The sequence below is a fragment of the Pagrus pagrus genome (assembly GCF_965226575.1).
Source record: "Pagrus pagrus genome assembly, chromosome: 18".
NCBI classification, from domain to species: domain Eukaryota; kingdom Metazoa; phylum Chordata; class Actinopteri; order Spariformes; family Sparidae; genus Pagrus; species Pagrus pagrus.
The window spans coordinates 18,003,326-18,028,451 of record NC_140202.1 but is presented as its reverse complement, the minus strand read 5'-3'; the positions used below and the strand labels follow the sequence as shown (position 1 = coordinate 18,028,451).

General features: G+C 40.6%; 1 protein-coding gene across 1 annotated transcript; it reads right to left on the bottom strand.

Annotated features, from left to right (window-relative positions):
* Positions 1-241: 241 nt before the first annotated feature.
* Positions 242-11,751, bottom strand: tunar (TCL1 upstream neural differentiation-associated RNA). Its single transcript, XM_084380942.1, has 2 exons — positions 10,913-11,751; positions 242-3,394 (listed from the first exon to the last, which is right to left on the bottom strand). The coding sequence occupies exons 1-2, from the start codon at positions 10,982-10,984 to the stop codon at positions 3,209-3,211; spliced, it is 258 nt and encodes an 85-aa protein (XP_084237068.1). The 5' UTR covers positions 10,985-11,751; the 3' UTR covers positions 242-3,208.
* Between the last annotated feature and the right edge of the window lie 13,375 nt (positions 11,752-25,126).

The window sequence follows — 25,126 nt, the reverse complement described above, 5'->3', positions numbered from 1 at the left end:
TTGTAATCTCACACAGCTGTCAGGGCAGGAGAAGATAGATTTTCAGAGATTTCACTGCTATTGAGTGAAAAGTCTTTCTTCGCGCTTGCAACGCTGAAAAAGACTTTTAAAATGGATGTATATTGCAGTTAATGGGCGTATCTGCTGTGTTCTGATGCTAAAGTTGCACCACATAAAACAGAATTTATCACCACTGATCTCCGTTCCTTTACTCCAACACAACATCCCCATGAAATCAGTTTCAAGATGTATTTATTTCATGTTTTTTAACCAAACTGCAAGCTGAAAAACTTTTTCACCTTTCCAATTGTCACCCACAAGAGACTATTGAATGAGTTTAAATATTAATTTAGCATACACCATAAATAAAACATAAGAAGAGGTTCAGATTACATAGCTTTAGGAAAGATAAGTAAACAATACATATAACAGGAAGAATAAACTATTACATTAAATATGAATACATTCGTAAGACTTGTCCATGTGCTTACTAGGCTTTCGTTTTCCATATTCTGCTAAACAAGTAGGGGAGCTCCTCACCCAAGACACAAAAAAATGCTGAAATTATTAACAAAGCCATGTAGTAGAAATCCAGTCCCATTATGAATGCAGTGGAGTGGATCAGGAGACTTCCTCCGCTCTCTTGGCTGTGTGACAGGCAGCCTTATAAAGATAACTCTCGCTGCTTTGTGTTTTCCTTTCCTTCACCTCTCAACTGGTGAAGTTGAGACACTTTGATCTCAGGCACTTTCTGAAATCATGAGGTCGTTGACTGACAAACACAAACATAAGAGTTTACACGTAACGTAGCCTGTTTCCTCGAGCCTTACATTCTCTACAGTACATCACTATCTACCTTCTCTCGTCTCTTAGAGCTTCTTTTTTTTTAAAAAAGGAATAGTTTGACATTTTGGGAAATACGTTTATGCTTTCTCGGTGAGAGTTAGACAAGAATCTGGCCGTTAAATGTGAGGCTAGAGCCGGGAGCTGATTGGTTTAGCATAAAGACTGGAAGCAGGGGGGAATAGCTTGTCTGGTTTATTACAAAGTGCACCTACTAGCACCTCTAAAGCTCACTATGTAACATATTATAGTTGTTAATAAGAGATGTAAACAGAAGTTTAATTTGGACTGAACTCTATGGGCTCTGTCTTACGTCTGGTGCAAAGCCAACAGCACAGTATGTTTCCTGCTATTTAAAGGGTGCATTATTCAGATGGGCATACACAGAGGCTGCTTTCAGTCACTTTAAACTATTCCATATGTGCAGTTACGTCACTGCAGCAAAAATCACGGCACATTTAATCAGTAAAGCTAAAAGCTGCAGTCATAAACGTGACAGGACAAGGGAAACTCCAGAGGAAGCACAATTAAACTTTGAGCTTCTTAAAAAACTAGCCTGCTTTTCGACACGATATCAGCACATCGCCCCCGGCACATTTCCCAAAATGCTGAACTATTCTTTGAGTGCAATGAAATTAAAGCAATGTGTAACTCGGCATTAACTGATACGTATGAGTGAAAAAACATAAAGTTAATCTAGTCCAAACTGCCACATGGCTCGACCTGATTCAATTTGTACAAGCTGAAACACACTGGCCCAGATTCTGATCAACTTATTAATGCAGGAAGTACAAAAATGTCACCTTATTTTCAGTCCTGGGTCAAGTTAAAATTTAGCTTATATCTGAACCTAAAATACGATGACACAGTGACAGTTCAGTCGATTAAAGAGACAGATACCAAAAGTTCCTCTAAAAATGCCTGCGGTCGTGTAAATTTCACAACATTTACATACAGTATTGTCCAGTGTGGCAAAAATCACAAAATGGCCCAAGTCTTGAAATAACTCCACATTTCACTCGTACAGTTTAAGAACTCAAATGTTTTGCATGTTGTTTAAGACAAAAGCAGGGTACTTTAATAAAATGACCCAATAAATGACCTTTCATCAATAAAAACAATGTGACACTGGCATTGAATTATAAATATGTACAATAAGCGAAACCTTTCACAAAGTAGTAATAACCTGATAATTTTATACATCATGGAAATAGCCATTTCCTCATGTTTTAAGGCATACAGTCATTATGCACAAGTCTAAGATTTGAATCAATAATGTATAAACTGAGATCAATGGCTGAAAAATGCAGACTATCCAAAGCTCTCAATCTCGGTAGCTTCTATGTACACTTATAAGTGAAGAGGTTATTGTGTACCGTGTTTGTAAATGTGAATGTAGGTATATATTCAGTATCAACCTAAGAGGCTGCATCTGGCTGTAGCCGATGAGTAAAACACCTTAGAGGATGCTTCTCAGCCTCCAGAGCTGAAGACATTAAAATAATTCTCTCACTAATGGATCCATCTTGTTTCAGTGTTGATGACCCTGAAGTAATGCATTAGAAACTTGAATAATAAATGATAATCAAGCCCATTTTTGTCTGATCTTCCTGCATTTCATGTCGAGCGCAATGTCAAGTGCACCCATTTACGGATAGCGTTTCAACACTTTCAACCGACTTAATGCCATTTAAAGACACCACTTCTTTTCAGTCAATGCACGCTAAACAACTCAGAATTGTCTGAATGCAACCAACATCATCCAAAGTCTTTTTTTTTTACAGAAAACAGTGAGAAATACGGTTAAAAAAAACATTACATCTTTAATATGTCTGTTAAATCTTATATAAATGGATGAATGCTTAGTTTTACTAAGAGAATAATTGAGAAAAATTAATAAACAGCGATGCAGATACCTGTGTTTACATCTTCATCTTACATCCCATGTCAGCAAATTTCCATATTTCAGTTAGTAAGAACATCTGAAAAATATTTTCCAAAAGTGTCCACGCTCCCTCGGCAGTCTTTCATGTCCCTGTGTTGGCGAAAGCTGCATCTTGTTGAGCGTCTCTCGTCAGCTTCATGCATGTATGTACAAGTCAAAAGTGGCCAGGTGTTCTGGATAATTCTACCTGTAAAGGGGAGAGGAACAAGCCAGTTTCACATAGTCTTAGCTGCTTGAAGCGATGCAGGATGGATGCCATATGGCGATCACATAGTCTTAGATCCAGTTCACCACCGGGGAAGCTGGGCCTCTTCCCCGCACCTCCCATCTTCATCTCCAAATCAGTCAACATATTGCAGCCGAAGCAGCACAGATGAGCTCCGATCTGTCGGCTGGTGAAGTTCAGTGAGAGTTCAGGACCTACAAGGTGGTGTAGATGTAGACAAAGATGATGACTACCAAGTTGAGAATGGTCCCAATGATGCCCAACATGGCCAAGATGCTCTCCTCCTTGCTCTCCTTGTCTTGGATTCCCTTTTCCTCATCACTGTGGAGAGTGTTTACCATTTTCTCTGGAAAAGTCTGCAGTTTTCGTCTCAGACCAATCTGGAGCGAGCAGATAAGAGAGAAGAGAAAAACACAATTCACGTGTTAGTTACTGCAACGGGCTAATTTTTCCTTTGGAGATGGTCTTTGCACAGTGTATGGTGGACAGCGATAATGGCAATAAAACAAAAATAAAAGTTATCTGATGGTGAGATGGTTGGTGAGGCAAAATACATAATTAAAAAGTAATTTACTGAGTGATATTTTTTTCTTTGTGCTAATTTAAGAAAATACTGCGAGTTAAATGGATTATAATAAACTGAAAGCTGCCTGGCAATGCCAGTTAAATGTGGTTTTAGTGCCACAAATGCAATATTATCAGGACTGAGGTGGCCAAATCTGCTTTAAGGAATGTTTTTTTTCCCATAAATACAAGAAAATATGTTGTAACACGTGAGGGTCCAGGGAAAAGATTAACAGAATTAAGAGTCAGTGCCTGAGAAGAGGAAGTAACAGCAGGGGTGTGTGATTCATGCGGCTTTGTGCCAACTCTTAAAAGAAAGTTAATGTGTTGTAATCCCATGAGTTGATTTGTTAAATATCTTGATTTATATGTACAATTCTGATACCTCAGAATTCACATGTATATGTGAATAAAGCCAACATGTGAAAATTTCCAGTACACGTGTCATTTCAGGCCAATCTAACTCCCAACACGTCAAATCCAGCAGCCTGGTCAGAAGCCACACGCTGTAGGTTCCTCTGTAGCATCACTTGTAGAAGTGCCACTACAGTGCATTAGTATGAAAAGCGAGAAAATCAGAGCTTGGAAGAGTTTGGGGTGGTTGAGTGGGTTATTTGTGGGACTTTGCCTTCAGAGACTAGGGTTCACGTTCTATCTGTGAAGAGTGAAGAGTAGTTTGTTTTTAATTTATGTGACATAAGTAAGTAAACGTATGTAAATGACGTGACCGATGTCAAATACGTTGCATAAGTGACATCACATATGTAAAGTGATGTCAGTTTCGCCACTTACATAAGTTGCATTAGGTGTTTTAAACCAAAGTACAATCTTTTCTCAACCGTAACCAAGTTGTCAAACAGACTGTAACTGTTTGACAAAGTTAATATCACTCCAAAATGATATGTATTAGTGCTAATTTGACTGCAGAGCCCTTCATGTGCAAAACCGATGCTATAGAGGAAGGTAGAGCGTTGTATTTTGAAGCTTAAGACCAAGCTGTGAAAACAGTCAATCAAACGTGAAATGTGTGTTTTGTTTCCACATGAAATTGTAATCCACATGTGAAAAAAAGCCAATCACATATGACAAATTAAATTGGATATTAAAAAAAAACAATCGCCTGTAAAAATGTCCATTTTCAATGTGCTATGTTTTTTATTTTAAAATGTCCGTTCCCATCTGACGAGCAAATCTGAGAAAATGTGGAAGAAAATGTCTCATGATTTCATGTGCCATGTTTTGTTCACACATGTGGAAATTGAAATCCATGTGTGGAAATAAGCCACAAACAAACAAACAAACAAACAAACAAACAAACAAAAAATCAATAATATGTCAATTTATGTAATCCACATGTGAAAATGTAAATTTCACATTTATAAAATATCCAGTTCACAAAAAAGAGTCAACCAGAGGAAAAGGCAAATATCACACATGACATATGCAAAGGTTGTTTACTCAGGGTCGGCAGAAGTACCTCATAACCACTACACACACACTCACAAAAAAGACACACACACACACACACACACACATATACATATACATATAAGTCCTCAAAGTGTAAATGTGTGGGGTCTAATGCACTGCTGCTCTTTGCATGTTGCACCTATAAGCCTCCTTAAAGCCATGTTTTATTCAAGGACATGAGAAAGATTTCCCATCAGAAGTGAATTACTTTCCTCCGTTCCTTCAATAAAATATAGTCATCTCCTGAGTTTAAATGTGAGGAAAAAAAGGAAGTCGATGAACACACGAGAGTTAGAATCAGCGCCAACCGTCTCATTACCGTGAAATGAATCAATGTGCTGGATGATTTAAATCCGTTTGCATTCACAGGGTTAAGTAGATGCGACACTTTACTTATGATGAGTTTAAAATGCATTTCTCATAGTTCCTCTTTCACAGGCCTCTTAAAAATGGACAAGTGTGTACATTCATGCTTTATACCAGCTTTAAAACAGCTTTCAAGCAGTGCAATCACTTTCTTCCAGTGAGTTAACTGACTAGTTAATGGATTGATTTCACAATCCAAACCAAACGTTAGTAGTGTTGCATTAATAATCAATCAATAATATCAATTTTAAGTTTTTGTCAGTTTATGTTGTTACTACAAATAGAGTCAATTCAGAAAACAGCTTATTTAATTCCCTTAAATTACTTCTCCAATAACAATTAGAAATACATTTTTTTTTTCCCCTTTTAGGATTAGCTACGCCTGCGACACAAATAATACACTCAACACTTAATATGAACAGTAGCATACCATACGTAATCTATTTTTCAGGTATTATTAATATGTTATAAATGTGAGATGTAAGCAGTATAAACTGGATTTTTACTTGACATAAAATACCGTCACATATTAATGTCTGTTTTGTTGATTCTGTCATGGTGCTGGGCTTTAGTTCAGTTGATTTCCTGTTTCGTGTTTAAAGTTTATCCTCACTTTCCACTTCCTGTTTTTGTCTGTAGCGTTTGTGTATTTAAGTCTGTGTTTTTCCTTTACTCTTCGTTGTTTTCACCCCGTGTCTCTTGTGTTCCCGTGCCTGTTCCCAGGATTTTTGCTGTTTGCATTTTGGATTTTGGATTGCTGGACTTTGGACATCAGCTCATCGTTAAAGCTTGTGTTTTATTGTTCAGCCTGCCTGCCTCTGCCTCTGCGTGTGCGTTTGGGTCCGTTTTTTGATGTACTGTGACAGTTTCCCATTCTTTTTGAGGTAAAACTTGCTTTCAAGCGTGATGTGAACTTCTCGTTATAACAGATCGCAGCCATGATAATAGTGATCATCTCAAAACAGACACCAACTCTCCTCCTGATTGACGTGCTGGACATCAGAGGAATGGCTTTGGCAGCTCTCTGAGTGAAAAAAGACAGGAGAAATTCCTGCCTCAGCCTTCATTCGGCTGTGGGATCTTTCCGGGATGTGTGCATGTATTGATTTGAGTAGCCCGGGGTGGGGTATCAGAAACTTGCTGTATGTTCTCAGCCGCAGGCGCAGCAGCTTGTGCGAGTTGGCATCCGAGCACCTCTGGGGACAAAAGCGCTCCTTTTGCGGGTCAATGGGTTTTATACGCTGACTAGCAACAGTAAAGCACATAAGCTAATGCAAACTAAAAATAAACCTTCTAACAGGGAGCTGTTCCTCTTAGTAAAAAGCTCAGACGCAAGATAAACACCTTCCTGACTTCCAGTAAGAGTTACAAAAAGGGGTTACCTGTAGTAGCGCTACCTGGGTACACAGTGTGCCTTTTACTCTGATGTACTTCATGACAGAGGAACTGACTTGCAAAAATAAATATAATCCTGAGCTCTCTTTTAAAACATCTATGTAGTGACACTTCACAGGATCTCAGTTGGCATCTGTACTGCTTTCTGTTTACACTGTACTCTCTGTGCTGCATTCACCTGAAGAGGAATCATCCACAAGAAAACGTGATGTTTCCCACTCACATGATCACAAAGCAAAAAAAACATCCCTTCCTAATTGTTTCCGTTTCCTGTTGATGGATCTCACTTCAACACAGTTGTTTACAATAATTAACCTTTGCAAAGCCCACATTATTAAACCTCATTTGCAGGCGTCCTTTGCAGTAATTAAAATGTATGTAACCTTTTCAAGGAGCTCTGCCAGAGTGGAGTTTTTAAGTCGCCAGTGCTGCACTTTGCTCTTTTTCTTTGACTCCCTGATTGTGTTCACGGACAGTTTGGCAGAGGATAAAGGTCTTGGCAGACAATCATCACCTGCCAGTACATCGTAGTCTGGGTGATGATAGATTACAAATAGAGAGAATGTGAAGGAGATGAAACTGACTGAGATCATCATTATAAGATTTTGATAACTTCAACGCAAGGCCAGGCCTGAAATGTCAAATACAGGAATCCTAGAAAATTCAAGCAATTATAGAGGGACCATCATCAAACACTGGACCTCTAAGTTTATATTTCATACTGTAAAAGTCAAAGATCTTTTGCTCAGGCCTGTTTATAAGGTTAAGAGCATCACTGTGATAGTCCTTCCTGGAAGCCTAACATCCCACACGGTGACTCTGAATGATAGCAGTGTCCAATCATTGACACGCACTGTGCTCTTGACGCACATAAAAACACCATCAGGCTCTGTTCCTGTGTTAAAGTGCGCCCTCCTCCTCTGATCTGTAACAATGGGCTTTGATTGCCTCTCCTGGGGAGCACTATAAACAGGGCTTCCCTCAACCTGAATGGAGATCTTTGTGTGGCGCGCTGGATGTGCCCTCATGCATGAAGACGCCTGCTAGCTGCTGATATTAACAAGCGCTCAGCAGAAAAACACGAGGGGAGAAAATGTGCCCAAGGATGGTGGAGGAGATGGAGTAGGACTTTTCTTGAAGGTACACAGAGATAATAACTAATGGTTCAGTAATTAGTATTTAAGTAGTATACTCAGGAATTACTCATTAACAATTTGTTAACTAACAAGTCGTTCCTGATTCATTCCTTACTCACTCAAATTTATGTGTAACTTCTTGTAAAGTGTTGCCAAATTTTGTTTTCTTGGGATAACAAGATCATTTTTTCGTAATCTAGAGAAAACAAGATTAGGAAGATAAATTAACCTGTTATCACAAGAAGAACAAAAGGTTGCTCCCTCTTATTACTTAAAACAAAAAACTTGTGATCTTAAGAAAACAAATCCAATTCGTTAACACAAGAAAACAGAGGTAATAATGTTTGACCTTTCAGGGCTTCCATACAAGATATAGCATGTATTTGCCATTCTTTTTTGGTTGGTGACCTTTTTGGATTTGAACAAATGCTTAAAGGATCTGGCATTTCACAAAAAGTCTTCACAACCCTCCAGATTTATCCTGTGACTGTGGAGTTTGGGAACTACTGGACCTAACTACCCAACTCTATATAAAGTAATTAAGACTAGCTTCAAAAATAATACCTGTCCCAGGGGAAAGTACTTTCATGCTTTACAGCAATATTGTTTAACTTTCTACCTTAAAAAAACAGCTTTAAAATCACTTTTGATTGTACAGTGTCTTGTAATAGAGTGAATGGTGTCTCTGTCTCAGCCACTTCTGCTCTACGTAGCTTCAGTGAGAGGGTAGAATCACAGCGTTACATACATGTTCACTTCAAGTTGTGAGTTTTGTTTTGTGTGTAGTCACAGCACCTACATAACGTCTGAAAGATTGTTATAGACCTGGGATTTGTATTCACAACATTGGTGTTGCACTCATTGGTGTTGCGCCAAATCGTACACAAAATGCCAATTTGTACATAATGTTGCTTTAAGTACATTTTATTGATAATGTTCCTATAGCTTCTTTTAGGTCAGATTTCAAATGTACGATGGAGTACATTTACTGGTACCTTTACTTAAAGTGGCCATACACAACTTTCCCCCCGAGCGTTTCCAAGTGGTATTATTGTAGGTGCCGCTGTTGCAAAGACAACCGAATCGTTTCATTTTGCCATCACCATTCACTTCATAATGATGCATTGAATCATAAAACCTGCTTTTTGCCTGTTTAAGTAAAAGATCTAGATACTTCTTCCACCACCTCTGAGAAGGAGGAGGGATGGTGGTGGGGAAGGACGGTCCAGGCTCTGCCCAAACCTGGTTGCCGAGGAAAACAGTGCATCAAACCCTTCTGGACACCTTCCAGTGCTTCCTCGTGTAATGTCTCCAGTGTTCAACAGAGAGCGGTCTGTTTCAAGTAGCAGCCAGTGCTGGCATCCTACGATACCATAATCATTACCCACCCATAACGACTCCCTCTGTCTGTATAACACCCGGGCTGGACAGTGTGTGTGTGGTAAGAGATCATAATCCAGGAAGTGAAAGGGTTTAATCATATCAAATGAAATGATTATTAATCCAGTCAGGATACAGTTCAGAGTGTCTCCACCTCTTATTGATTAGACATTTGACTGTGTGCTATTCTAAGGTACAGAGGATTTAGTTATCTCACTATTGATTCTCCTTGTCACTCAAGAGCTCTTTTCCAACAATTCCAACACTTTTACAGCTTAACTTTCCCCCCCTGTGATTAATCATGAGCTGGTCTGTCGCTGTCATGTAGCATCTCTCAGTCAAAATGAAAAGCATCTGCTTGAGAGTGTTGTTTTTTTTGTCTCTCTCACAAGGGCGAGCTCACACCTGGCTCTTCACTTGTACAGCAACAGCCAGAAGCGTATTTGTATAAAAAGAGCATACATCGAGAGACAGAGAGAGGGAGAGAGTAAGAGGGGGAGAAAAAGGGGGCGAAGCCATACCTGGGACAACAAATCCGGACACTCCTGCTACACCTAACAGAAGCTAACATCCTCAGATCAGATCAGTGAAGAGTAAAACCTTTTGCCACTTGAATAATCCTGAGCATGTCAAACGACTCCAGATGCTAACAGGGTCTGACAGGCTGAGTCGCTTTTGGCATTGTTATAAAATGGAATTAAAGCGAGCGGCTCCACCAACCCCTCTCTCGAGTGTGTGTGTACTCAACACACAAGCACAGACACACACACACAGGTTGACGCCCATCAAACGCTGACACAGACACACACACATTCAGAGAGACGGTGTGTAGTAACAATGAGAGTATGGAGAGAAATCAAGAGGAAGAGAAGAAGAGTTCTTAAGTGAAATCAAATCAGTTGCTGACAATCGTGAGCGTGACCCATTTTCCATTAACCTGCACCCATTGTTCTGTGACTGGCAGGAAAGTGACAGATCTATTTCGGATCATGGAACATTTTTGTTATTGATCCAGAAAAAGAAATCCAGCTAAAGACCCCACAGAAAAGTTCAGACAGCCAAGACAGTGCATCTTAAACAGAAGACAAAGGGCAGACGAGAAGGATACGTCTTTCCAAATACAGGTCTGCGTAAGATTTGTTTGAATCCGTTTTAACTTCAGAAAACAACCGATTACTTCTTTAATATGCAAGAAGCGAAAGACTTTCAATGTTTCGTGTGAAGCAATTAAACTTGTTAACAACACGCATGAGGAAAAACTCCCGGAGGGCAATGTGGACGTGTTTCCTGGACAAATAACCACCACAGCTAATCAGAGAGAAACAAAAAGGAGCATGGTTTTCTGATTGTAAGGCAACGTTCAGGGTGTCTCTGCCACCTTAATCAATGATGCATGCAAAGACAACTGAGCCCTGGAAATATCCCACATTTATGAAGAATATATCATGATGCATAATAAATTCATAGCTACACACTGTCATGACATTTAAAAATGGTGAAAGATTCATGAAGTATTTGTTGACAGTCTTGCAGCTGCTGAGGGGATGATGAGGGGGACAGATGCGGGATGACTTTTAGAGAACCTACCTTGCAAAACATCAGGAATAACATAGCATTGGACATGCTGGAGGGGGGCGCCTTTCCATAGTGCACAGACATCCCTGGCAACTAAGGTGAAAGTCGACCCCTCTCATCCTTCGGCTGTGGAGGGGCACAGGATCCAGAGATTGCTGGCTCGTCTTCCAGGCGGTCCAATTTTCGGGCTCTTGTTGGATGTCGTACCCTGCAGCGCTCCAGCGTCTCCTCCCCGAATTTCATCTCACTCGTGGCCAAGTTCTAGCTGCCTTCACTTTCTCCTCCTCAGCCTGGCGAGAGCTGAAACTGTGCTGCCCACCTCCTCTCGGCTCTTCCTCCTCTTCCTCCCCAGTCTGTTTTGTTTGCCTCGATCCCACCTCCTCTCCTCCTCTTCTTTTTCCTCTTTTCCTTGTCTGTGTGGAAGGATGATGTCAAGTTGAAGAATGGAGTCAGTTGATGGGCAGATGGATGCGGGAGGGTAACAAAGCTGTTTCATGTGCACACTTCCATCCTCCTTTGTCTTTATTCCGCAAAGCTTACAAAAAGAGAAAGAGATTTCAGTGTTGTCTCCCCTGCCGAGACACCCCTACCAACCCTTAATAAAGGCTCACCTCCCCGATCAAACTTTTATACCGCTCAGCAATGTAAAACATGTTTTGCTGATGTCTTGGCTTTTAAATGTTTCATACTGAAATAAAAAAAAGGAGAAAAAAGGCACCTCTGCTGAAGTGGTAGAAGCCCCTGCTCGCTCTACATGATGTGTAACCTAACATACCTTTCCTTGCGCTTCAGTGGCTGAGCGTGTCTCCCTAACTAACTGAGCAGAGCGTGAATGCTGGACGGCTGTAAGAGAGCGAGCGAGGCAGGGAGAGAGAGAGAGACAGAGAGAAAAAAGGGGGATGCTGTGAAGGAACCGGTCGCCTCACACTGACGCTGTCGTGGTTGTTTTCGCTCCACAGGCAAGAGGTATCCCCTGCTCCCTCTCTTCGGCGCATGTTAATGCAGCCTCGGTTGCCTGGCAACCGACTCAGGGGAGTCACACAGAGCCTGACGACAAGAAGCGTTTGTGACAGGGGCCGTGATGAGGGGCGAGGGTCTCCTCCGGATTTTGTGTGTGCATGTATGTATATATTTAAGTGTGTGTGTGTGTTCATGTAAAATATGCAAAGCTGACCAGATATCGCTCACTGTGTTTGTGTGAGGAAGCATGTGTGTGTGTGTGAGCATGTGTCTGTGTTTATGTATTAGTGTCTGTGCAGAATATGCACACTCATGTCAAGTCGGACGACCGTCAGTTAATTGGAGTGTGTGTTCAAGAGAGAGTGAGTACTGTAGGCGCGCTCTTGAATCGTGTGTATTCAGGCATAAGGTAAAAGTGTGTGTACGTGTCTGTGTGTGTGTGTGTGTGTGCGTGAGATTAATGCATACATCCAGGCAGACCATAAAGTGGCAACATTTTCTAGCTAATTCTTTTTATATAAAAAATAAAATCACCATAAGAAGTGGATTTGTTCGTGACGGCAAAGTGAATAACTGAGGTAAATATTAGAATTCAACTTTGGTGACACTTGACCTGCACATTCAAGCTGCTGACCAATAGAAATCCATCTTGGCAGTGTTCACCTTTGAGGTGAAAATGTTCAACAAAATAGCCATGGTTATGAGACAGGAGTCAACGGTACAAACTGCCTTTTGAATAAACTGTCTGAACTTATTATCAACATTAGCAACTCATCTACCTAAGTTTGCCAACTGACCATTAGCGAACCTGTTAGCTCAGAAAACTTTACGTTCCCTTCTCAATAAAGTTTTATTGAACAAATCTACGTGTAATGATGAGCAAAATGTCAGAGGGGAGAAAAAATATAACAGTAAAGAGAACAGAATAAGCTTAGAGTCACTAGCCCCTTTCAAAATGCCTTTTCAAAACAGGCTACTACTGCGACTAGTTAGCATTTAGCAGTTCGTACAGTACAGGTTACCATAAGTGTCTGCGTCATTAATGACAGAATCAGGCTTTATTTCTGTCACTGGCTGTCCTTGGCCAGGTCAGGAAGCCTCGCCAATTGCCTGGATGATCAACGATCTGGCTGTCGATGACAATGGCAGGACAAAAATTCAGCCGTGGAGGGGCACGGGGAGTTCAACTGTCCAGTTTACTACATCTCTGCTGTTAAAAGATCAATTTAAAAACTGCATCGAGCTCTTGTTTTGATGTTATTGGAGTAGTATTTTACGTGTTGTACCTGACTATAGTCTGAACTGAGATTGTTCCGTGATCAAAGCTGACTCTAAACTATTGTCTGCATCTTTACAGTCATCTGCAAGTCAAATTTTTCTTGCTTTCCATTCACATCAGAATTGTTCAAAGTGGTACCAACGCTATTGTCGAGGATGCTTGTTTGTACAAGCGTTGATGGAATTGGAAAATGATGGTGCTCTGTGTTTACATTCACTGTGAGCAGCCACGTTGTGCCCAGTCAATTGATCCGGACGTGTTGGCCGTGCAGAGAGGAAGATTAACAGGTGTAGTGTTAGTTAACAGATATAACATGTACTGTCAGACTAGTTTAAGGTGCAAGTGTATGTACCCATTCACAGTAGGTAACTTCCTTATCTCGCCCTCAGACTTGAGACACATCAGCGTTAGTGACCGGAGAGCGTAATGGATACACTGATCAAACGTGAATAACCTCCAGGACATTTACTGTGCAATTCGACACCAGGACGAACCCTCCCGGAGACGAACGTCCCACCGAGTCCGCTCCCTCCCATCCTGCTTTCTCACTTCACCTCAGCCAGAGGGAAGGACACGAGCTTTCAGTGTCTGAACTGCGAGCGGGGAGACTTATCTGTCTGTCTTTGAGAAGAAGTCACTTACCCAGGACATGCCACCCATTTTCCATTTTAAAGAAAAAAGCAGGTTCACTACCTGAATATTTATAGCTATTCATCAATTCAAATGTGGGTCTTTTCCTCTCAGCAAGCGCTATAAATTTCCAGTGAAGAATGTTTTGTTATGGCTTTTGGAGTCCGAGGGTGCTTGTGCTTTCATTTCATTGGACAGTGATGATGTTTATTTCAGGATTTTCCATTTCACTGATAGTAGTACTATACTGGTGAGTATTTTTGAAAGTATACTTGCTCAGAGGGGGAGTGTCTACCTACTGTAGGTGAGCTCTAGAGAACAACCCGCTGAAGGAAAGGGTTTTTTTGTTCGACAAAAATTGTTGTAGAAAACAACAGGTTTGGTAAATCAGCATCGTCAAGTCATTTTCTAAGGCCTGAATATTTTGAATGTATCCCCAAATATAATGTTAAATGTAAGCCCATGTAAAGCTCAACACACAATGTCATGCGTGAGAATGTGAGCTCGACATGCAGACTGTCAAAATAAGTGCAGGTCTATAAATTCACTCTGTGGGAGGGTGAGGAGGGGTCTGATGGTCGGCGCTGAGTGGCTCAATTTACGGCTGGAAGAGACAAGTAGAGACAAAGTTGTTTTTTTTTTCCAAAACAAAACAAAGGGTAAGAATTCAAGAACTTTTCAATGATGGTTGAAATTGCTATCGCTCTTCATCATGATTGTAGGTGAGGCTATTCAGCTAGTGGGCAATACCCATCTGATCTCACAGCTTACTTTTATTTTCCTTTAGCAGGGTTTTCTTGTAAATAAATGAAACTTTCAGAAACAAAATGTTTCCTAAATAATTTACAGATTCCACATTACCTAACGTTATTCGAGCCCAGAATGTCCTCAAATCCTACAAACACCACTGATTTGATCAGGTAAGTCACTTCCTTACTCACGACAAAGGAGTTTAACTCCTTGACATGGTTATTTAAACTTATTTAAATGTTTGTAGTGGGTCATTCGTGTTTCAGAGTCGTTAGGGCCACTTGTGGGCCATTGGTCAAACCGGCCTTCATGGGGGTTGCTCAGGCTAGGTGAGCCCAGGTGTGAATGGGCTTTTTCATAAAGATTAGATTCATAAATGGTAAATGATGTAATTCCAGCAGTTTACTACATGAATGTATGTATGAATCATGTTGTAAACATTTTTTTTAACAATTAAGATGGAGTGGACAAGAGACAATGTGTGTGAATGAAGAGAAAAAGATTGAAACCAGCCTGCTGAACGAACACAACTACTGTAACATCTCCTCTGCTTCTAAAAGGACACGACATCTGTTCACTGGTAAGTCGTGCTTGAGGCCTGTAACAGATGCACAGTGTTAAGATTTATATTTCAGTGATGCTGCTGAAAATCCAGAATCTGAGGTTTGCGAAATTAAAACAGTTTGGAAATAGATTTTCCGTTCAACAATGTTTCATTACGCGGACGGGTTTAGCTGCTAATGGAAATGTTTAGAATGTGAAACAGCTGCCAGCAAATTAGTTTAGGCTTGATGTTGCTTTGCGCAAGAAATGACCTGGAATGGACAGCAATAAAAATGGAAATGTAAAGGAAACATTGCCTCAGAACTGAAACCACCGGTGTGCATAATTTTACTGCCGACTCTCCATCCCTCTCTGCCTCCAGATTAACTAACTTGGACTGTCGCTGCCTGCACAGGCATTTATAACAATTAATCAAGAGTGTCCATCGAATTTGCTTTTGTTCTTGCAACCAGTTGTCTTCCTCTACGGCACGGTGATCATCCTTTGGCTCATATCAGTTTCTATTCAAATGAGCTAACATCAGTCTCAGCACAGGCTCAGGCACTTATATACTCATCTAAACTCAGTAGATTGTTACGCTTCATACGGACTACCAAGTGAACAGGCCATGGTTTTTCCTAAACTTGCATAATCTGCACTCATGTGATGAACCTGCCAAGTATTGACCCTTCCTCGGTCCTGCCCATTTTCACTCTGTCTCTAAATACGTGTTGTGGCTTGCAGAAAATAATTTTCCCCAAAATACGATAACTTTAAGCCGCTGGTACGATAGTGTAACGTTGCAACACTGGTTTAGAGTTTGCTCTGCTTCTCCCAGGTGGCACATAATCAATACATCCAGGTTTAACCTCCTGAAAATGAAGTGGTTTATGTGCTCTAACAGAAATAAAAACACCTGAAAGTGAAATTGGCAGAGGGTATTACAGAAAGAATCTTTCATGTAAAGCAAGCTGAAAAGAGCGCTGAGAGGGTGTAAGATTTCAAACTCTGACAGCCTTGAGTGTGCTTTAATTAATTTCACTGGGTAAGCTACCCTGGCATACCTTTCATGAGGTAGATCTAAGGACACAAAGGCCCTGTTGCAAATTGGTGTGAGAGAATATCTCACCCCGCACAAACTCCAGGTATTAGTGTTTGGTTTTAGATTCAAGGGTAAAGCTAATGAAATCTGAGGGTCTTCGCAATCTAGATTAGGGAAGTTATCGGTGATTAATGCCTCTGGTTTTTCCTTGTCACATTTGCTCCTTTTTCTGTGTTTGTATACTCTCGTTCAACACGTGCGCTCTAATTTGTCCTTCAGAAAACACAGTTCAGCAATGCCACCTCATTAATTATTGAGGGGCCAGAAAGTCGTGCTCTGTAGGAAAGAAGTTTACCACAACACACTCAATAAAGTTCTTTAACTGCTGTTGATTTCTATAGAAATGTAAGAAAATCTGGTAAATCTTTCGTATTCGCATCAGGCAAGTCCTGTGTCTAGAAATTACTCCAATCTCCACACAGACTCCTTTTTTTCCCTTTTTCGTGGGGGTAAAGAGACAGAAAGTTAAGTGGGATTCTAAGAGTGGTTGCATGAGGCTAAGGAGTAAGGCAGTGTCATGGCTGCCATTAATCCTAATTAGCAGAGAACATGACAGCAGCATATGGGTGTCCTCCAGTCAGAGTGCCAGACGGCTGCTCTCCCAATCCTGTTCCTGTCACTAATAGAGATGCCAAGACAAGGGAAATAAAAATTCAAACTTTGAGAGATGTTTTATTTCTTCATTCTCTCTGGGAAAGATGGATGGGTCGTGAGCAGAGGCTGGACAATGTAAAAGCATTCCTGTTGATCCTGTAGTAATGGGATCCTAGTAACCTGAAATTGAGGCTGTGTGTGGGCTAAGGAATGTAAAATAACAAGAGAAGCCATTAAAGATTGATTTGAAAGTTTTGTGATGTGTTTTCTTTTCTGCCTCGGTGCTCAAGTAGCTTAAAGTCTAAGCGAATGAAAAATTGAAAAACGCTTGACCTACAGAAAAAAGCTAAATCACTCAGAAATAGTTGTAGTAATGCTTTTAGGCTTGATTGGTCAAAGCCTGCTGCGGGCCAACCTCAGACTTGGCTTCCTATTGGCATTTTCATTCAATTATTTCATTGTGGGGCTTCATAATCAAATAAGATACTACATGTTCATTGGAAGTCTGATTTGACCTCAAGTTCAAGATTTTATCAGTCCTCCACATATGGCTCAGAGCTGGATGGAGAATTATGTATTCCATTTAAAATGATGGATGGAAGATGAATTAGTGCTCATATTGTGATTAGGAATGTAATATTTCAAGCTGAATGAAAAATTAATGTCTGAGCTGGAAGGCTACCGTAGACTTCATTTACTTAGTTGTTTGGTGCATTTCATTACAAATTCAAATTACGTGTTGTTGTGACAGATGTGCTAACGGAGGGGGTTTGGTAGGTAGTTGTTTAACATATAATTTGTGGAAGCCCCATGTTTTCCCAGATGGTAACACACAAAATGCATCTTTTCTTAGCAACACTTTCACAGCAGCATAATTTCCCCGTAAATCTTGATAAAGAGTAGCACTGCTGACCCGCTCTAATGCAGTAAATATGGTGTAGAGCGGCCGGGATGATGTGTTTTTGAAGGCTAACGCAGAAGTAAGCGTCGCCCTGGTTCCCACAATAAAAAGCAGATGAGATTTTTGAATTGGGTTTTGGATTATTGCAGAAAATAAGCTCTGTGGCAAACGCAGGTTCATGATACTTACATAAAACACATTTTGTTCAGCAAGATAGTCTCCACAGATAAACACCACTTCTGTGATTTTTTAAGCATAAATACAATCGTTAGATGTAAAAAGCTAATGTTAGGCTGTAAACCAACAACATCACGCTCTCACGTCTTCAACATCACCACCACTGAGTGTCTTACTAAACTACAGTATAATATACACACTTTAATGTACATTGATCAAGTTGTAAGGTTGGAGTTAGAATAATTTGCAAATAAAGTCGGCTTGTAAAGACAGACTAGTGAATAGATGAGTCTTTAATATCCCTGTACTTTCATTTAGCCACTTGGCAGCAACCGCCTTTTTTTTCTTAGACATGTAGACCCTTTATAATTCAGGTGTGGGGTATTGACTGACATGTTTTATGTAGAACAAAATCTGTCAAGATTGCGGTAACCACAGACCTTATTTCAGGTATTTAACTGATGACCTATTCAAAAAACCCACTGGATTTGAGACAAGAGAACCTATGAGTCAGCCACAAAAGGTGTCATCACCCAATGCATGAATCTAACGTTAGCTTAATTAGCTAGCTAGCCACAGCTGATGAAATCTGACAACAAGAGTTGCTCTTTTAAGCCAGCAAAATCAACGTTTGCAGCTGGATGGGGAGGCTGCTGGTGCCATGCCATTATTCCACAATCCCAACGGTTCGGAAAATTGGAATAAAGCCTCATTTGTCCATTGTTTCAAAGGCCAATACTTAGCAAATACACATGGATATGTTGAAACTTTACATTTCTTTATGTTTCTTAAGGTTTCATTTACCTTGCTGTTCTTATGCTCTGGTTAGGTTTAGGTGTACAAACCACTTGGTTGGGGTTCGGATAAGATCATGCTTTATCCTAAAATATTTGTTTTGGTCCCCTACAAACACAGCTGAAGATGTCCTGATACGTAGCCTTAGACATGAACAAATGCACTTATCAGTAGTTTTCAGAAACTGCAAACATTTTATCCTGACAAGTGGGCAAAATCCATCTGCCCAGGAAGACCATGTGATGTGATCAAAAGCTCCATATAGATTTTGTCGTCAACTTGTTTTGTCAACTATTTCAATGGTCACGAATGAACAATATGGTATTTCCCTCGGCACATATGGTCTGAAAAGTGGGGTTGAGATGACTTCAGCATGAGTCTTTTCTCTCTGAGAACGGAGCTTTTGAGATGCTCAGACTCTCCCTCCCTCTCTCTCTCTAGAGATATTGTCTATATCAAGGGAAGAGCCGAAAAAAGAAGCTGCCGAGAATACTAATGAGAGCTTTAAGACTTTTAACACAAAGAGTTGATTGTCACAGTGTTTTCCTTTCAATATCTGCGGCAGAGAGGCTTTTTTTGATTTGTGTTTATAAACCACATATCCATGGTGGCTATGGATCATAAGGAGGATGCGATCTTTAAAAAGGATTTAACTGTAGATAAACATCAAGTACACCTCCTCACGTTTACACCTTTCTTTTCCTCTCTGTCTCTTCCCCTCTCTCTGTCTCTAAAGGCCAGCCTGATATCCTCCAAGCCTAATCTTAGACTCTGCTTCTTACATCAAAAGCCTGTCAGCCAGAGCACATGAAAGCCTGTTTTCTGAGAGCTGCTAGTCGTCCGACTGGAACACTCGACGCGGCTTTAATTTTTATCCTGCGAACATTCGACAGAGGAGCTGATTTGGTAGCACATCCAGAGACATCCGCGCATGGGTCAGCACATATACACTTTAAAAGTGTTTTAATGGAAATGCATTCAAATATATTCCCCTTTATATCCATCCCTTTGAAAATAAGCAGCAAAAACTATAAAGTCTGAACTTCTGCAGCACAAACAAAACCTCATCATCAATCAGGCTGTTACTTGGGATAAAAAGGCGTGAGTCAATCAGCTTTGATGTTCAGCTCGTTCAATATCGCTGTCAACTTTCAAAGTCAGTTACGGGGTTCATCTTTGTTTGCGAACGGGAATATGACGTGTCTACACCCTCGACTTTGGTAGATACAATAAACAACATCTGGCTTTGTGGGAGTTTTTCGAGATGTTTACGCATGTATAAAATATTGCACATCTACTGACGCAATGCGATTTGACGTGGATTGTGTGTAAACAGCTCCCTGATTCTTGTGTTGCGTATCAAGACGATAAAATGTCACACTGCCAGGCGCTTCAGGTGGAATAACAGCCTGCAAATGAAGTTGATTAATAGGAAACAAAGAGGAACAAAAGCAGTTTGTGTTTGCTGAGGAGAGTTTCTCTAACATGCCGTCTTCGGAGGCTCTGATGGCACAACAGAAGGTGCAGTAATAAATCATGCGTTGCATACAAAAGCATCATAATAGCTCACGGGTTATTCAATATTGAGATGCCGAGGCCTGAATCAGAATGTAGAGAGCAGCTTTTGTCTGCTTCTCTTTGAAATTTTTTTTTTTTCTTTTAGCAAAACATCGATTTGATATTCCGGTGGATTTCTCCTTCAGCTCTTCCTTCAGTATCGTTGTTTCGCTTTATTCAAGTCAACAAGTTCACAGCGTTGTCTCAGGCTCGAGAAAGCTTCCCACATATAGAAATGCAATAAAAAAATCTCTTCCTTAAGAAAACTGGCCTTAAGGTTTTATATAATAGGGATAATAATCAAGGACAGAGCAGCATTAGCAAGGCTGAGAAGCATCCTCCACATCAGATGATTATTTTTCTCTCCAACTTAGATAAGTAGGCTAAGTAGGACGCTGTGGAACTGAGAAATAGATCATTATCCGGCTGAAAAATAACACGTTGAGAAACGATGTTGGCAATTCAAACATACAAAAGCCTCTTTTATGTGATGTCTTCTGGGTAGTGACAATGTAACTTCATCCTCCAGTGTGCACCATCTTTCATGCGCCTGGAAAAAACTATCTGGGGTAGCTCACTGGTCCTGCTTATAGTACCTTCTCTTGTTGATACACAAATACACGCGTTTATTGTTGTATTGATGGTGAGTCGGCCGTTGAAAAGCACACAGAGATTTAAAAAAAGGCGTGTTGATACATCTGTCTTTCCTGAAACGGTTGCAAGCCCATCTGCCAAGTCTGTCTGACGGATGATCCATTTGGTGGGAGACATTAACATATTGAACGTGGGGGATATCGAGCCAAGGGATTACAGCAACAAGATCCTGGGTGGATCCGATCTGGAGGTATTAAAAATGAAATAAGAAATCTTGCAGCCTTGCATCAGGCTACTCTGTTCTGCTCCACTCACTGCAGGTGATTTAGGAGGTTTAACAATAGTACTGATCCTGTGGGAAGATTAGACTTCTTCTTCTCTGACCATCACTCCCTCTCATTCTCTCCTCTTCACACTCATGAGCACAAAGAAACACCAGTTCTCACCCAGACATGAGAGATTATTGGTTGCACCTTTGGACCGAGTTCAAGCCTTAATCTGAGAATTTATTTCATTGATACCGCAGTGGATGTCATGTTGGAGCTCGGTAACCAGCCTCTCTGCTTTTAGCCAGAGGGTGAGATTTAATGAGTCTCTGTCATGAGCAAAGAAAAAGAAATAAAGATATTCTTATAATTATTCAGATGTTACTCTAATTTTCTTCCTCAAATTATTCAAATGCCCCCATGTTAGGGAAAAAGTGGCCTCTTGAGTGCCCCTTTGGTAGATGAGAACATGATGAAGTGCTGTTTGGGGGGCCTTTCCAGTGGAGAAAATGTGATGGGCGCCCTACATGCTAGAAAAATTTGCATTTGAAAATTGGCAGCCATATTAGCATTACAGCTGCCAAGCCAGAGACCACTGGTCAAGATTGAGTTTCAACTTTTGTAAGCGTGAAACCAGCAGATGGTTTTTAACAGGACAGATTCCAGTCGTGTTTGTGGCAACAAAACCGGCACAACATAAAATTGAAAATTTAACTTAAAAAAAACAAAGTTGCACTGCCTCTGCCTCTTCCAGTTGTGGCTCCTGGAAAAATCCAGCCTGGTGGCAGACCGAACAGCATAGTCACCATTATAGACACCAGTCAGTTAAACTCCCAGTCACTCTAGGTGTTAGAGGGAAGCACCATACTACAACTAAAGACTATTTTAAGCTGTCTGTAAAGCTGTACATGTTATATGATTTAAGGTCTGGTTTGTACCTGAAAGACCCCCTTGTGTTTGAAGTGGTTTCCATGGGTCTTCCAACAGTGTTTGCATCAATGCAGTACTTTACAAGTAAAGATGTTTCATAATATGAAGAAATATTTATGATTTAATTGATAAAATTGATCATATATTTAACTCATTTTGGTGCCTATTTTTATCATTTCAATTTGTGTGATGTTGATCTGAACACTTACTCATTCCCCTTTAGCCTCAGAAGACCAATTTGCCACCGCTAAAAACTCCCCCAGTATCACAACTGTCTCTTAGTTATTAAGCTCTGAAGATATTGGCCCCAGAAGGAAATTATAAATTCTCGTCGACTGCTGATAGCCGTCTTATTTCAGTATCTTCATGATAGGCGAAAAGCGGACTCGCCGTCCGTCGGCCGCTCAGTGAATATGGCTGATATGGAGCGTGTCATTTTTTAGATGATAAACTGTTTTAATTCCACTGTGCTTGACACAGCGCTGAGAATATGCATGAGTGAGTATGCATTATTAAAACGGCCTGTTCAGGCAGCCCTAACGCAATAAGGAGAGGGGTCCTCCGTGTTAATCTTACAGGCGTTCCCTGCTGCTGACGGTGCGTGTATCAGAAGTTAGAGGCTATGTTTCAGGTCCTATTTCATAATCATGTGCAGCGTTTGCATATTTGACTGAAGATTTCAAAAAATGGGGAAACCTGACACTCTCTTCTTGGATTTCTTTGATATCTGTGCATAGATACCAGAAAAGATGACTAAATAGGCACATTTATTATATTTATTATTTATTAAACTAGGTGTCACTTGAGCTAATATGGCACTGTGTAAATGTCCACATGCGTTTGCATGAATATTTCAAACCTCATGGAGAACTGCTGGAGAAAACACACTTTATTTATTGACTACAATAATTGAGATCCAGTTTAATAAACACTAGCATTAGCAAATCTGCAAACTACCCAATGAGTTTTAAAGCATCGACAACAGTGTCAGACTGTAAATGCAAAACTGAAATTGCACTCTACATCTTCTCCCACCTCACAGCTCCTACCTCTTTATGCAAAAGAGATTTCATCAGTACATTTTGAGAATTTATTAGGATCCGTGGGAAACTCTGACTGCCAAAGCCATCCCCTATAATTTCATAAAACCACATTAGAGGAATGTTTATCTGTTCTCAGCTTCCACCTTCATTTATTTTACGCTTAATTTCAATGGGAATGTCATGTTTCTGTGTCTGCCTCCTTAAAAATGTTCACAAATTGAAGCTGTTATGGATGGAAACCCGTGCTACTTTTTTTTGTCATCCCGAGTGTGCTCATCAATCTCCTAACAGCCCTTGGAAATAGATGTAACACAAGCAGATGTGGGCATATGAAAATGCCCTTAATAAACATTTATCTGAATTGCTATTGTCACCCCTCGTTAGTCGACATTTCATTCATCGAACAGCTGAGAATCAGCAAATCTTCACTTGCTGGAGCCCCGGCGCAGGCCCTCATGCGGCCCCCGGAGCAAGTCCAAGGAGCTGAGGGAAGCACACGTCAATAACAGTAAGCCAATTAAAATCACTCTTCATTTAAGCTGTGATCTCTATTGATTTGCCTTTCAATTCTCATCCATCACAGCCCCAGACTGCCTTGAAGGATCGGAGGGATAGACTGTCTGACTGACTCAGTTTCTCTGCCGCCACTGTACCAACTACTGGCAGCTTTTCACAGAATCAAGGCAGCTGGTTACACAAGCTGTTTTGTAGACTAAACAAAACCCTGAGCCCTTCAAGACTGAAAGCTGGTGGATTTGATTGTGTTGCAAAGCTGCAGAAAGAAACGGCAACTGAAATGTCGACTGCATATCAAAGCAAACACAGGGCACAGAGTAAACAACAAAATAATCAGAAATCAATATGGATTCAGGTTCTAAAACTAGACATGAACCTCAGGGTGTGAAGCTTTTGTTGATTTTCTTTTCAGTGGCTAAAAATATCAGGTTTCAAGTTCATTAAATTGGATTTAAAAGGGGAAAAAACATCATCTGCTCTTGGCTTCAGTTTTCTGAACTGAGCACAGAAAAGTCCTCTAAACTAAATGGCAATGAGTTGATGCCCGACCAAAATCGGAGCTAAAAGAGAGTGAATATTGGGCTCACTTTCTTCAGGTGGCCAGAAACATGACTTTAAATGAATGTAATAATGGATTTGTCATGGTTTACAGCTCGTTGTGTTGCACCTAAGTGGCCAAAAGATCAATTTATGAAGGTTTAAGGTTTGGAAAAGATGGTTACTATAATTAAAACATATCTACAAAGAAATGAAACATGAATAGCAGTCACCCCAGTGCAAATCACATGCTTTTTTGAGACATCCATCGAGACATCCAAAAAGGTTTTGACAGGCTAATGTAAATGTAGATATCTCAATGTAGATGTTGAACAAACGGCCGAAGCTGTCCTTGCCAAAACTACCTCAACCCAAAGTCCACTTCCTGTTCTTCAAGTGATAGCTTTTTTTTTAATCCTGGGAGCACATGTCTCACGGAGCAGTGAGAAAGAAACACAGACGTCATTGTCCGGTGTTTTACTCTGACCATCGGCTCCATTGAGAGGAGTTCAAAACATATTCTTCAATGGTGTCAAAAACCTGTCAGAAAGAGTCTTCTTGATGATCGACTCCATTTGAAGGTCAGATGGAAGATGTGCATCGGGCCCAGAGGCTCCTTTCTTCTTTTTGTTCTTCTTCTGACACCATCTCTCCCTCTCCACGAGGCAGTGGAGGTCAAGCAGCAGGGTGGGGGTTGGTGGTAGTGACTTGACATGAATTGTAAATGAGTGAATAAAAGTGTGGATGTGAGCGTCCATCTACACAGCACTGCTTCAGCCTTTTTTCTTTCTTTTTTTTTTGCTTACTTTGATTTAATACTTGTCTTGTAAGCATACCTAAATGTTAATAATTCTAGTGCTTGCAGATGCATTTCTACCAAGCTCCCTGTTTTCTTGCAGACTCAAAGGCCTTGAACTGTCAGTGTCTTCCCCCCCGAGCACATACAGCACACTGTATCAACTTTCTGGTTCAGCAGCTTTGATAATAATCTGACCTCACCTGTTTGGTTGACTTGGGGAGTTATGATTTTCATTCTGTATGCTGTGTGAACA